Source organism: Phoenix dactylifera, chromosome 3 (genome assembly GCF_051530095.1).
Source record: "Phoenix dactylifera cultivar Ajwa chromosome 3, Ajwa_hap1_PhDact_Kaust_v1.1, whole genome shotgun sequence".
Taxonomy (NCBI): domain Eukaryota; kingdom Viridiplantae; phylum Streptophyta; class Magnoliopsida; order Arecales; family Arecaceae; genus Phoenix; species Phoenix dactylifera.
The window spans coordinates 35,369,611-35,384,808 of NC_143192.1; the positions used below are offsets into that span (position 1 = coordinate 35,369,611).

A 15,198-nucleotide genomic window follows, 5' to 3' on the forward strand; every position below is an offset into this window, starting at 1 on the left:
CAAAGACTAGGGTTCTTATAATGCATTTAACTGTAAGTGATTATGAAAAACATCTTTTTTATCTTAAAATGTCGATATGGTTACGTGTGAAATATAACTGCCACAACTTGACTTTGGCCAGGTCCTAACTTAGCTTTCATCCTGCATCATACTTTCCTAGTAAAACACTGCACTAGATGGACACAAGAACAACATTTCTTCTGTTTCATTCTTCAATGTATGAACTGAAACCTCATTAAAATGCAACAGATTTACTGTGAGAGAACTCCTAATAGCATGGCTTCCCTGTCTCTTCATGCTGCACTACTGCTTTTTCTTCTCTGCACCCAACCGTTAATTTCAACTGCCCGTTGCTTGCAGCAAGAGCGAAATGCCCTTCTTGGCTTCAAAGCCAATATTAGAGATCCTACCAAGAAGCTTGCTTCATGGGTCGGCGATGACTGCTGCCAATGGAGAGGAGTACACTGCAGCAACACGACGGGTCATGTCATCCAGTTAGACCTCCATAATCCACAGCCTCTCAACTACGACGGCTCGCCGGACTACAGCGGCTCTCTCGGTGGTGAGATCAATCCATCCTTGCTTGGCCTTGAACACTTGAGCTACTTGGACCTCAGCCTCAATTATTTTGTAGGAGCCTCCATTCCTAAATTCATCAGTTCATTAAAGGAGTTAACATACATAAACTTCTCTCGAGCCGGTTTCACAGGGATCATACCACCTGAGCTTGGAAATCTCTCTAGCCTTCGCCACCTTGACTTGTATTCCCTCACTCCGGCACTCTATGCTGATGATGTTCAATGGATTTCCAGTCTCTCTTCTTTGAGATACCTTAATATGGGTGGTGTGAACCTAATCAGCGTGACTAACTGGTTGCAAGTGCTCAACATGCTCCCCTCTATTACTGAGATACATTTGTCTTCATGTCAATTGCGTAACCTTCCACAAACTCTTCCTCGAACCAACTTCACTACTCTCTCTGTTCTTGATCTTTCTGATAACACTTTCAATTCTAGCAGAATACTGGATTATTTGTTTCACATAAGAAGCCTTAAACATCTTGATCTCCGAGCAAGCGAACTTAGGGGTGCTGTCTCAGCTGCTATCGGGAATCTGACCTCTCTCGAGTACCTTGACCTGTCTTACAATGTTTACTTTGTGGGTCGAATGCCTAGATCACTTGGTAGACTCTGCAATTTGCATACATTATACCTGTCTGCTTCATTATCTAGCGATAACCTGGCTGAGTTTGGGGAAGTCCTTAATGGTTGTATTAGAAATGGCCTGGAGGAATTGGCTTTAGAAGCCAATGGATTTTTGGAGCCTTTACCAGATTGGTTAGGGAACCTTAAGAATCTCAAAACTCTTGATCTCTCCTCTAATAACCTTTATGGTCCCATTCCTGCATCTATAGGAAGAATGTCATCGTTAGAAAACCTTCAACTCACAAAAAATGGATTCAATGGAACAGTTTCTGAAAGCATCGGGCAACTCTCAAAGCTAGAGTATTTGGATCTTAGCTTCAATCCTCTGAAAACTGTCATGTCTGAAGCACATTTCACTAATCTTACGAGTCTGAACTATCTCGAGCTGACTGAAAGTTCCTTAGCTCTACATGTGAGCTCTGACTGGATTCCACCATTCCAACTTGAGGTGATTCACTTGTCTTCTTGCCCACTTGGTCCACGGTTTCCGGCGTGGATCCGAACACAGGTGAATGCTTTTATCCTCGATATGACGAACACTGGACTATCAGGTACCATGCCAGACTGGTTTTGGGAAGTGCTTTCTTATTTGAATGTTGCAGAGCTATCACTGAATAAAATCAGCGGCAAGATGCCCAGAATATTGAAAGTTGGCAAGTATGGACCTGTAACTCTTGATCTAAGTTCCAACCACTTGGAGGGTCCAATACCTATCTTCTCTTCAAACCTTATCGGTCTGGATTTATCAAATAACTCACTTTCAGGAACAATTCCTCCGGCCATGGGCAATGCATTACCTTATTTGACCTTTCTTTCTCTCTCTGCAAACAACTTGCATGGTGGCATCGCCTACTCTCTGTGTAATATGAGATCTCTGAGATTTCTGGTGCTGTCAAGTAATCAACTATCTGGAGAGATCCCAGATTGTTGGGAGAATTTGGTCAGAATGCAATTTCTGAGCTTAGCCAACAACAACTTATCTGGAGTTATTCCAGGCTCCATTGGCTCACTACCGTTGCTAAATGTGTTGGACTTGACCAATAACAGTCTGGGTGGAGAACTCCCAGTCTTGAAGGGTTGCAAGGAATTGGTTCTCTTGAATCTTGAACAAAATAAATTAACTGGAAGCCTACCAACTTGGATTGGTGAAAGCCTGTCACGTCTGTTGATCCTGAGCTTGCGATCAAATATGTTCACTGGAGACATACCCCTGCAGCTATCTCAACTTAGTTTTCTGCATTTCCTCGACCTGTCGAACAATCGATTGTCTGGAATTATACCAGCAAGCTTTAAGAATTTCACTGCAATGAAGGTTGTCCGACGAAGGGCTGGCGAGTCTTATGTCAATTTTTGGAGGACCCCAATGGTAGTCATGCAAGTGGTGATGAAGGGAAGAGATCTTGATTATGGGAAGCTGCTTTCACTGTTGACATCCATGGATCTCTCAGACAACAATTTATCAGGACAGATACCAGAGGAATTAATGGATCTTGCCGGGCTGCGAAATCTAAATCTATCTGGAAATAGTCTTGCTGGAGAGATCCCCGAGAGGATCGGCGAACTGCGATCCTTGGAATCGTTGGATTTATCAAGAAATGAGCTTTCAGGTCCTATTCCATCAGGTTTGTCTAGTCTAAACTTTTTGAGCAACCTGAACGTGTCATATAACAATCTGTCTGGAAGAGTTCCCTCTGGTGGACAGCTGCAGACATTCAACGATCCATCAGTTTTTGTTGGAAATCATGACCTCTGTGGGTTCCCTCTGACTGTAAATTGCACTGTGGATGATAAAGGTCAAGGTCCAAAATCTTTTGCTGATGATGAAGGTGAAAATGGAATTTTGTGGTTTTCTCTGGGTGCCGGAACCGGTTTTGCTGCTGGATTTTGGACAGTCTTTGGTGTGTTGGTGCTCAATAGATTGTGGAGAATCACTTATTTTCGATTCGTGGATGGTATATATGACACCATTTATGTGGCTTTTGCCAGGAACATGACCAAATTGAAGAGAAGCTTGTTTGGAGGGAGGATGTGATGAGCTGATCTATGAGTACAGCGAATAAGAGCTCTTCACATAGTTTCAGACCTTGTGCTTTTACCTTTATCTGTAAACCTTATGAGGTGCTTTTTGTGTGTGTGTGTGTGTGTGTGTGAAACTAAAAGACAGGAATCTTATCCTTCATTTCATCTGTTTCCATTACTTGGCTGTCCCAGGTGTAGTAGACTATGTATGAGAGAAACTTGACATTTCCTTTATTTCCATTACTTCGTAGTCACAGGTGTAGTAAAAATTATGTATAAATGAAGTGCTTCGTGAATCTGCATGTGGCATATCACTGATAAGCGTAGCAACTTTCTTTTCATTTCACCTTGTGTTGATGTTTTAAATATGTTAATTTCAGTGATATCCAGATTTTTTTTAAAGAGAGGGGTGAACCTCACTCCTCAAGAAATGGAACAAATTACACCCATGATAAGCAACATTTGAAAGGATGGATATTTCACATATACATCATAAATTATATGGAAAGGATCATCCTTATCATACAAGTAGTTAATCAACCATGATCTGCTTGCAAGTCTAGTTTATCTTAGTTCTAGTCTAATCACGGAGGTCGATATTTATGCGATCGACTACAGATTTAATTCAAGAAATGGAAGAACAAATTTTATCAGGTTTTTTAAATGAATGCTGGATAAGGTTACTGATGAGATGAAACCATCTACCAAAAGTGGCGCATGAAATCCTAGTTCTTGGATTATGTGACTATATAAAACATAACCTATTACTCGAGTGGCACTACATAAGCATATATCAGACAACATAGGTTTATTAGCTTAAGGATTGTGAGTCAGATCATATCAAATCTGGGAAAAGAAGTTTTACTTTTGGGGTTAAAGTTTCAAAGTCAAAACTTGGACATTCATAGTTTCAATAGATGAAACAAAGACAAAGATACAAAATCATACAAAAAAATCCATGCTATAGATGAAACAGAGGCCTATGAAATACACAGGAATAGGGAAAATCTAAAAAGAGAGGCAGTTAGGGAGGAGTGGGTTGAGATGCGCATTTCCAAATAGTGGCCTCAAATTTGAGAACTACATTATTTTGAAGAAATATTCTTTGTCACCTCTTGCTTTAATATATTGTTTTTTATCAATTACAACTATACCATCCAAGGTGCCATGTACAATCAAAAGAGGTAATAAGAGTACTATGAATAAAAGCAACCAATTAGATAATCTTCTGAAGAGGTTATTTCTACTTATACTGGAAATAGTTGTTTTCAGGTGTCAAGATTTGATGTCTCGTGATTGTCCTGATTGTTTTCATGGGATTGTTGATATGCATTAATTTTCACATTACAACAATCGCTAGAACCACATGGGTATTAGTTTCGAACAATGGTGGTGATTTTTTGTGTGACCAAAGAATTAGCATCAATAGCTACACTTACATAGATATGTCAAAATTTTATCTGCCCATTCCTTTGAGCAAATGGAATACGCTAACATAATACATAATTATGCATGAGAAGAGGTGGTGTTACAAGAATCTTGAATGGATCACGCCCCCAACCGTGTCTCACCGGATGGCTTTTGCTTTTTCTTCCTTCTTTTCTCCTTGCTCTCGTACCTATCTTGACGCTTGGACAGCTGCATTCGGATTTCCATAAGCTTTGCCTTGGCATCTTGGAAGGGGGCATCAGATTTCATCGACATTAGTTCCTATATGACCATGCAAAAACCTCATTTAGGTTCACTGGTTTTTGTGTTCAAAGATGGAAGTCTGTAAGTGCTGTTAATGAGCAGTCAAAGGAGTATTCACCTTGAGATGATCCATTGCAGCAAGATTGAAACCAATCGTGTCTTTGCATTCCTGAAAAATCAAAATGAAACATTATATTCTTATTTGATATTATACCTTTTTCTCTGATATTCTATCAACTTGACTTCAGATTTGTTAGCCATGCTATCACTCACTCCGCCAGCAACAACTTAGTATTTCTAGAAAAATAAAAAACAAAAGAAAAAAACCAGCAGCCATCTGTGCGGTATCACTCTAGCCTAGTTATGCTTTATTGTAGATAAGTTTATAAGGTTTTCCGTAGGAAAATAGGTTGGAGATGGCAGGAGTTCATATCATGAAAATGATGGTCATTGTTAGAGAGTCATGATAACAGCTCCATTTAACAAACAAAACCAATCGAAAGCAGTAGTCAGACACCTGTGAGATAAGATGGAGTATCCAGTTAAGAACACATTCTTAATAATAAGATCATTACAAAGACTGAAGTGCCCAGAAGACTTATGCGAAAGCAGCACAGGCACTCTCTCGGACAAATAATTCCATCAGAAGAATCAAAAATCAAAGGACAGGTAGGATAACAGAAAAGAGTGCAAATAAAATCCACTGGACTCCAATTAAACAGCAAAGCATTATTCTTCCTATTAGACCCTTCTTCTAGCTCTGCTGATTTAAATTTGAATTTTAAATCATTTTAATTTTTTTCTCTCAAATGTCTTCACTCACTTCTGGATATGCAGGGCCAAATTCAATTACATTTGAAGTAATATACTCATAATCATCATGCAATTAGGTTGACAATATTAAATTTTTCAAATTACCTTGACTCTTCCATGAAGAATATCCTTGAGTACTGTCAACATGGGTCTGGCAGATGTAGTAGTAGTTAACTGATTATGATGTGTTTGCAGCAGCACCGTAGTAACCCTACAAACAAGTTCAACCTGCAAGCAGATATAACTAGGTAAGTCTATGGTGAAGCGACATTGTATAGATCAGAAAGCAAAATCTAATTTACAATTAGCATATTTATAGACAAACCCTTAATCAATGCAATTTCTTTTTTCGAGAAAGCTTGATCAATGTAATTTCATTTAATCAATCACTAGTGAATTATATAACTCATATATACATCGTCTGAAACCTTCCTAGAGATGAAACCTGCCTAATAATTTTCAAAAATTGCAATTTCTCATAAAGGAGAAGTACCACACCTTAAACATCTTTGAAAGTTGACATTTTACCAACATTAGGGACAAAAGACATAATTTCCCAAGACTGCTACACGGACATAGTAGGGGTGGGTAAACAGGCAGGTCCATGTAGTCACATATGCATGCTAGTTGTCATCAAGTTTAGTTCACTTTAATCATGAGGGCTGAGTAATGGACCTGTACAGAACTTTTGGGGTAACCATAGAAATAACTTTGATGGCAGTTTCATAATTTAGGATATGAAAGGAGAGGCTGTAGCTGGGGGCATTTGGGCCATAAAATCGGTACGAGTGACATATCTTGACATTTTATGTGTTCATTGACCAGCAAGGTGGACTGATAGATCTTGCTTATTCTTCATTCAATTTCCAGGGAATGATTATGTAACAAATCTGACATGGAACATCACCTCCAAGCTTATTAATCAGGAGGGGATGAGGGGGAGCCTCTGATTACTTTCAATCTTTATTCATCGAGATGGCAAAGCTGCTTGATGGGTTTAATGCATATATTGTAAAGTGACAACTAGATTCAGACAAGCATTCATAGAATCAGAATATATAAAACAGGGAAAGATCACTGGAGTGTTCTAGAAACAGAGGGAAAAATAAAGAAAATCAGATAGACTGCAAGCCCAATAACACAGCACAAAACATGGGCATTACCTTGTCAGGAATAAGGGCCCATTCCTTCAAGTAAGACATAAGCTTCAAAGCATCTGAGAATGACAATGACTGCAAAAGAAAATGCTCGCAGTGAATTGAATGTACCATCAAGTCTCAATGACAAATCAGCAAGTAAAGAAGCCATCACAATAATAAAATGCTTCCATGAGGCTAAAGAGATGAAAGGAAAGATTGAGAAACAATATCTGCAAACATACAACCGAAATTTTTCTCCAACAGCAGAAATATAATCTAGCATGCAAATAGTTATTCTATGATTTGATCACACAAAGGTTATTGCAGAAGCTATCACACAGATTATATTCATCCCATTCAAATTGATACTTCTTTGATGTCATTATCTGCTTTAATTAACTGGCATATAAAAACATAAACGTATGTGTTTTACATACCCACATAAATTTTAGCTCTAGAAAAAAACGTATATGGAGTTCGGACTCAAAGAAAGTTTTCCTGGTAACAGTGGTAGAATGTTCTAACAGGACAGACATTCTGATGTAAAGACTCCAATCAAACCTTATCATTTTTTTTTCTAGAGAAATGACAATACCAAACAGGATTCTTAATTTAAAAAAATGGTTGAAAAGACACACTACTATAAACAAGATATGATAAACATGAAAGCAAGCTTATAAGCAAAGCCTGTTTAATCAACAGCTTGTGAACCAGCTACATGGTATATAGTGCAAGAAAAAATGCAGTGAACAAATAAATCATAAACATACCAGCAGGGTCTGCTCCAGGTCATTGGTGTTAACATTGGAAAGTGCATGGAGTACATAATCAGATGGTGAAAGCCCGCGCATCATAATATTTGGTTCGAATTCACCTCCTTTTCCATCTCTCTTGTCCTCCTTAAAATTTCAAAGAGCAAAACATTGCCAAGAATCTCAATTAAAATTCTCTTGTATTCGGGTGGATGCATTATAGACCGACTGCATATCTAACAAAATCTGATGTATGCCAGTTCAGGTATAGAGAATCCAAAAAGAAATTTCAATCTTCTGTGATGAAGTGGTATTGTTACTTGACTATAATATAAGTACATGAGAGCATAGCAATTTATGAATATAAATACAAAAATGTTTGTATATCATGTTAGCAAGTTTGTTTTCAAAAAGGTGGCGTTGCGAGCATGTTAAGAATGAGTAACCAGGTAAACTCTCTCAATTTAGACTTTCAACCACCATCTTCCCCTTTTACAACAATCTATTTTTTGATTACCATACATTGGAGGGGCAACAAAACTCAAATTATACGAGACCATTACAAAATTAATTGACCAAAATTTAGGTACCTAAGTCACGAGTACACCTTACCCATCTCTCTCTGAACATCTAAACACTCTTAATTATCTTAAGCTTCACAGAATTAAACTTGAGAATGAAACCACTCTTCCCCATATGTTGATTGTTAATGACATATAAGCAACAAGAAATCATTTTAAATGAATAAACTAATAAACATGCTTTAACTTAATAATATTGCTGTTCATCCTTTATGCCAACTTTCAATTAATTCTACGACACTATAAATAACACCATTTAAAACATATGGAAAGTCACTAGATTCCCAAAATAACTAAGAGCAAAAGAGATTTATTGTTCGTCTAAATGAATGGGTTATGTGGCAATTGACATACTCCACCTCAATGCTTGGATTTTCTTTTTGACATAGGAACAAATATTTAAAGAATAGGGGTTCTCCACCTCAATGTATAATATTTGGATTAAGAAATGAGACAGTTGATGGCGTTCCTGATACTTCACGTATGCCCCTGCCTAAGACAGATCATACATTTCATTTGAAAGATAACAAAATTCCTTTTAATTTCTTTTCCCTCTTCAATGACTGCAATTTATTTTAAATTCTGTAGATTGGTTTGCACCTTCTTTGCCCTATAGAAATAGTTGGTCTGCTAAATTTCACTTTATGTTGAGAACCTGATGATTTTGCCCATCATATCTATATTTTCAGAATATTTCAAACCTACACCACAGGTGGCACAAATTATGTCCTTGTTAACTAGAAGATAAACAACAACAGCCAAGTTCAGAATTATAAATGCACAGCAAGGTATACAAATTGTACCTTATGTTGATCGATTCGTTTTATTTCTTCCTCAGCTGTGTCTAAGGCATCAATAATCATGTCAGTTGCAGTGAGAGTTTCTTGAGTCTTCTTTCCTGGCACACCAACAGATCCCTCCTCTGGAATCAATTCTTTTGGTGCATACCTATTTTCATTTAAACTGTCCAAGTCAGACTCAAACATCTCCTCCAACCTTTTCTCCCTTTCTTCCTGCACTTTGGTAAGTTTTCCAACAGAACTTACATTAGTCCAATAATAATAATTATCTGTAAAGGGCCTCATCTCTTCATCTCCGATATAACACACATACACACACAACAACAAAAAAAAAGAAGCAGAAAATAAACAACACCTCAATGAAAAATGGTTCTTCAGTACGATCCCAGCGGCGAATGGAACGATCATGAGATCCTGTGATGATGAAATCACCACGATTACTAACTGCAAGGCACCAAACTTCAGCATGATGCCCCTCGAGAGTTAACAGTAACTCAAATTTATCAGCATCCCAATATTTGACAAGGCGATCTTTCCCCACACTAAACATATAATGAGTATTTCGCACAAACTTCACATCCATGACACTGCATTAGAAAAACAGGCAGAATTACAATTCAGTTCTGCATTATCTTTGATAACAAAAAGCAACTCTTAGATGTACATGTCAAGCCACCTGTCAGCATGAGCAAAAATGGATTTATGGCAGTCACCAAAATCCAAACCCCAAATCTTCAAATTTTTGTCTGCAGAACCACTAACTATAAGATCTCCATCTGATGAAATATCCATACAGAGCACAGGCAGCTTGTGGCCATAAAGGGAAAGGAAAAACTTCAAGGAGTCCATAAAGAAGACCTGTTGAACATTGTATCAGATGGACACGCAAAAGAAATTTATTCAGAAAAATGCATTAGTCGATTTGAAATCCTACAACTAGTAGTTGAGCCACTGAAATATCAAAAGCATAAATCGCTTTCACATTTCTATATAATTAAAAAGATAAAAGGCAAAAGTCTCCATCTGTTAAAAGCAGAAAACAAAAGGCCAGCATGCCAATAGCACACGCAACTTCAATTCCTGGTTTAAAGAGACTCATTAAATAAGAGTCAATTAACCTCTGAAGGATTCTAAAGAGAGATGCTGCATTATCAACACACATCTAAAAGTATTGTTCAGAAAGGCTTTGGGGTGAGAACAGAGGAAGGGAGAAAATAATGAATTGGAAGACTTGCAGGACTAAGAACAAAGGGTAAACCCCAAATCCAGACAATGAAACTAAAGTGAAATCAAAATTTCATAAGTAATTTACAAAAATGAACTACATGCAATGCAACTTTTAGTAGATGGAATCTTCTAAATACGATGCTACACCCATTTTCGAATCTCTCTTGCATCTCACTCTCAGTCCTGCATTCTCTTCATACCATCTCCAACACATTAATTTTTTTATCTTTTAACGTTGTAACTATTTTAATCTATTTAACTTCAACAATTAACACACTATCTGTTGGGATAACGTTTTTTTTTGAATAACTAGGTAATGTATTTCTCTACAAAAGCAATGCAAAAATTCTAAGTTCTACTGTCTTAATATTTTCAATATAGTTCAATGAGTTCCCAGGTGCTTCCTCACCCTAATTATTTTTATAGAGTCCATTTTCCTACTCTTACACGTGTTCCGCATGCAGATACCATAATTCAAGTTTTATGGGATTAAGTCTAGAGTGGAGGACTTAATCAGGATATGCAATTAAACACGAAGTGCAACTTCCACATGACAGAATTAGAAACTTATGGGAAAAGGATCCAAATAAGTCATTCCTGCAACATTGTTCAGAAGAATTCAAGATATGATACCATATTGAACAAAGTGAAGCAAAGTGCATAACTCCAACTCTCAATTGCCATGTCATCCACAAATAGCATCAGGATTTAGCTATTTTTTATGTAAACTTGTTGTTCCACTTAGTCGTCATTAGGTCTAGTAACTGAACATCCAAAAATGTCTTGCAAATAATTGTTTTGCAAATATCATGTATTAGACTTAGACTTATGAAGCCAAAACACCATGACAATCACTGATGTCAGTCTCTAATAGAACTTCTTGAGACTTAAACTACACCAGATTTAACCAAATACCTTCCACTCCGACTGCATCCACCATCTGTAGCTAACCAACCAAAGGTATAGAGTATGCTTTGCCAAAATGTAAAATCATTTGTTTTACTGAATAAATAGCACATCTAAAGCCCCCAGAAATATATCAGTCCTTTTAGATGTTTTCGAGTTAAGAATCTTCCAGAGATTTCAATTTAGATGATATGCAATGATGCAGAAACTAGAATTGAGAAAAAATGGATTCCTAGTATGACAATTTGGTAACTTGTGGGATTATTAAATAAAAAAAGACTTGCTAGAATTTTATAAAGAACAGATATAAGAAAGAAATTAATCATGATAATATATAACCTTCACTGTGCAATCCAATAGAGAAACGGCGATGTATTTAGCATTTGGACTTATTGAGACCGCAAGAACATCATCATTCATTTTCAACGTTCTCACATTTGTCACACTCAGCTGTTTAGAGTCCTGCAAAGATTGACAATCTAACTTAAATGAATTCAAGGGTTTCAAAATAACGCCTTCATTCATATAAGCAAATTAGAGATCTGATAATGTGCCAACCTGCAGAAAATTATATTAATGTTTACCCAATACATGCAAAGTAATTAAGAAGAGAATATAATGCCTCTGCCCAGCATACAATCGTTAATGCCATGCTCTGAATAACCAATAAAACTTGAAGTCACCAAAGGAAAGAAGTTCATATCTACCATCAGGTTCAGATAGAACTCATTACCCAATAGATCGTTAACAGAACTCACTGTAAGATCAATATATGATTGCAAATTATATAAGTCCAAATTCCAAGACTCATATAATGATATAAAATTTAGGCTTGCACATGCTATATGGCAGATGGTAGTTTAAGAAGGAATTTCATTTATGCCCTTTCCTGTTTCTATTTAATAAAATCATTTAAAGCTTGGAAATATCACCAAATTTCCGCTAGCCACTTCCCTAAAGGAGCTGCATTCTTCTGCAGTGGCCTTGGGCCTAATACACCAGAAATGCACTAGTACGAGCTGGCTCCCTAAATTTTATTAATCTTCCGCGAGCTGCCTTTAGGTGTTTCTTATAAAACTATATCTCTATCTATCAATCGATCTATCTATTTATCTATACACACAGACATACACACATATGTATGTATGCACGTATATATGTGCATATATACATATACATACATATAGAAAGTTTTAAGTTCCTTTTCCACGAGTTGCATCATAATCTGCTGCTTATTTATAAGGTGGATAGCCCAGAAACTGGTCTTCCTTCCGACTGTGCCCATGGTCTAACTATGACAGCAAAATTTAGAGATAGACAATGGCAGACTCAAAAGAAGAGCTTCCACAACTGTCATCCTTCAAGAGGTTCCTTCTCCAATGTAATACTTGACAAATGGACTCTACTTTTAGATTCTACAATAGCACTTGAGCAGTGGAATATAAGATATACACAATACGTTGTCCTCACCTCCACTTGACCATCGCCTATGCAAATTGCACTCACGGCCAATCAAAAAATAATATGTTTCAACCATAAAGAAGCAAAGAAGTGATTAGATGATAAAAATAACTGATACATTGTGAAAACATCTAATTAGCCAGAAAGAATCCACAAATAACACACACTTGTCAGACTTACTAAGCATCTGCCCCATAAAATTAGCTACATAAGAAAATTGGCAGGTGAGATGGGATAATCCTTCATAAGTGTTTACTAGAACTAAAAAGAACCAGCAACAAACACCATCTAATATAAGTGGAGAACCTAGCAGATCTTAAAGGACCTTCCATCAAAATGTTTGGAGAAAACCCTACCATAAGGTTCTTTACAAAAAAATCAAAATTGAGGAAATAAATATCAAAATAAAATTAAGTTAAAATAGTCTCAAACTACAGATGTGAAAAATAAAAAGCCAGGCACAACTAATCCAAGAAAGATTTCTGAAATATTTAATTTTTAACTTTAAGGTGATAAACTACTGAGTACTGGAGTACTTCTCAAGTGATTTATTAATGGTCTATAAGATATCTAAAATGTTGATTATCATGGGAAAATCTAATAAAATTTAAAACAACAAGACTTATCATTACCATCAAAGGTAGTGATGCAAGTATTATTTGATTTGGAATTGCGCCACCAATCTAAGGAGTTGAGATATTAGGAAGGATCATCAGTAAAAAGAAAGAAACCTTACACCATCAGGTCTCTGCAAGAGCTGATATTCCCAGAATTTGACATCATGATCAGCACTCCCTGTGATAAAGCCACGCCCAGTGATGGAACCATTTTCATCTGGAATAGGCACAATCGACCTTATGGAACCAGCATGAGCTTCTACCACTTCAGTGCGGCTACCACTACCAACATCAATAATTTCCAAAGTTCCGCTCTTTGTTCCAACAAGTGCATAGCGGTTCCCAGGGACAAAGGAACTACACAACCCATATCCAGATTCAATAGTGCGAAGGCAGGCTCCAGTGCTTGGATTCCATATCTTAACAGCATTGTGACTGGTAGACATCAAAAGGTCATTGTCCGAGCTAAGTGTAACACTTCTAATATCAGAACGATGTCCTTGAAGCTCAATCGAATGCAATTTAGAGACCTTACTACTATCAACTAAGTAAGTCTCCAGAATGTTATTGTTCAGAGACAAGGATAAAGCGGCAAGGCCACCTTTAGTTGGAGCATTCGGACAGAAAGCAATGGAGCAAATTTTCTTGCTTGCCCTTAAAATTTGTAGAAATTTAAAGACATCAGAGACCACAACTGTTGGATGCTGGGATTCCTTGTTTGACAAAGGATCCACCACCATTCCATTCTCACTCCCCTCTGCAGTTGCTTTTGCCAAGATTTTTTCCTTCTTCCGGTGAGCCCTCCTTTTGGCCTTTCGAGCTGCTTCAGCATCATCCAGAACTCGGTATATCTCTACTGTCTTCCCCGCCACTTGGCATGCAAGAAGACTCCCAGACTGGTTAAATCTCACTGTTGCCACCCTATCCTTGCTCTGCCGTTGAATCTCCCCAAACTGCTTCAAAACCTCCCACTTGCTTGAATTCTCAATTTCCTCAGCATCGTGTTTTATCTGGTAGAACCGGAGCTCCGAGTCCGCCGACCCAGCAACCAAAAACCTCTCCTTTGGGTCGATGTCCAGAGACCATATCTCACTATGGTGCCCGCTCACTATCTGCATACAGTGCTGCATCTCAAGATCCCATACCCTCATGAACTTGTCCTTCGAGCAGCTCACCAGCTTCTTCCCGGCATCAAGGAAAGCAAGGTCGGTAACCTAAAAAAGGAGCAAATTTAACATATAATCCAACAACGAACAAGCTGCAAACAATCAAAAGGAGAGATTTTGAAAAAGAAAGTGCCTGATCCCGGTGGCCCCGGAGGCGAAAAACCCCAGCTTCACCGACAACATCCCATAGAATGATGTCGCAGTCCTTGCTCCCGGAGGCGAGGAGCGAGCCGAGTTGGTTGTAGCGGAGGGCGGTGGCAGCCGACTTGTGGCCATTGAGGGTGGCCTCGCAAGTGCCCTTCTCACAGTCCCACAGCCTTATGCTCCCATCGGCGTGCCCGCTCGCTATCTGCCACCCAAGAAAGGGTGAGAATTTGATTGAAATAGAGAATGATTTGGGGTTTTAACAGGGATTTGGTGTTTACCGAGGAAGAGGAAGGGGAGGACGCGATAGACGTGACGGCGAGGGAGTGGGAGGAATGCGTGGAGGGGGAGAAAGTCTTGGAACAGAGGCCCTGCTTGAGGTTCCAGAGGCCGACGTTATCGAGGGCGGGGGCGAGGAGGTGCTTGCCCGAGGGGTCGTAACAGATATTGGCGTCCACGGAGACGATTACGCCGAAGGCTCGGCTCGGCTCGTAGCGGAGATATGCCTTCACCATCTCGGCACGGTGGCGCAGGGGCTGGCGGTGGAAGGAGGAGGAGGAGGGGTTCGAAAGTGGAGGCACGAGAGGCGTCTTTCGGCGGAGCTTGGGGAGTTAGGGTTTAAGGTTTGGGGTTTTTCGGGCCAAGATCAAATGACCGGGCCGGTAACCAGAATCGT

General features: G+C 38.5%; 2 protein-coding genes across 3 annotated transcripts; one reads left to right on the forward strand and one right to left on the reverse strand.

Moving 5' to 3' along the window:
- Window positions 1-276: 276 nt before the first annotated feature.
- LOC103695738 (receptor-like protein EIX1) lies at window positions 277-3,244 on the forward strand. The gene has a single exon (XM_008777133.4). The coding sequence runs from the start codon at window positions 277-279 to the stop codon at window positions 3,235-3,237; it is 2,961 nt and encodes a 986-aa protein (XP_008775355.4). The 3' UTR covers window positions 3,238-3,244.
- A 1,353-nt stretch (window positions 3,245-4,597) lies between these two features.
- Window positions 4,598-15,198, reverse strand: LOC103695733 (transducin family protein / WD-40 repeat family protein). Of its 2 annotated transcripts, XM_008777127.6 has the most exons (12): window positions 14,804-15,198; window positions 14,512-14,727; window positions 13,332-14,426; window positions 11,474-11,596; window positions 9,678-9,859; window positions 9,357-9,588; window positions 9,005-9,214; window positions 7,639-7,767; window positions 6,893-6,961; window positions 5,835-5,957; window positions 5,035-5,085; window positions 4,598-4,934 (listed from the first exon to the last, which is right to left on the reverse strand). In XM_008777127.6, exons 1-12 carry the CDS (start codon window positions 15,035-15,037, stop codon window positions 4,773-4,775), a joined length of 2,826 nt encoding a protein of 941 aa, XP_008775349.4. In that variant the 5' UTR covers window positions 15,038-15,198; the 3' UTR covers window positions 4,598-4,772. The 2 variants fall into 2 exon arrangements, with proteins under 2 accessions (XP_008775349.4, XP_088574261.2); XM_088718135.2 differs by lacking the exons at window positions 4,598-4,934; window positions 5,035-5,085; window positions 5,835-5,957; window positions 6,893-6,961; window positions 7,639-7,767 and adding an exon at window positions 8,773-8,902 and having other exon boundaries at window positions 14,804-15,183.

What these genes read in the sequence shown, in the direction of transcription:
- LOC103695738 (XM_008777133.4), top strand. Translation starts at nt 277, where the DNA reads ATGGCTTCCCTGTCTCTTCATGCTGCACTACTGCTTTTTCTTCTCTGC.
- LOC103695733 (XM_008777127.6), bottom strand. Translation starts at nt 15,037, where the DNA reads ATGGTGAAGGCATATCTCCGCTACGAGCCGAGCCGAGCCTTCGGCGTA. An exon ending in TCCGGGGCCACCGGGATCAG is followed by an intron (nt 14,427 to 14,511) that starts GCACTTTCTTTT and finishes CTCCTTTTTTAG; the next exon opens with GTTACCGACCTTGCTTTCCT. An exon ending in TATTGGATTGCACAGTGAAG is followed by an intron (nt 9,860 to 11,473) that starts GTTATATATTAT and finishes AATGTTCAACAG; the next exon opens with GTCTTCTTTATGGACTCCTT.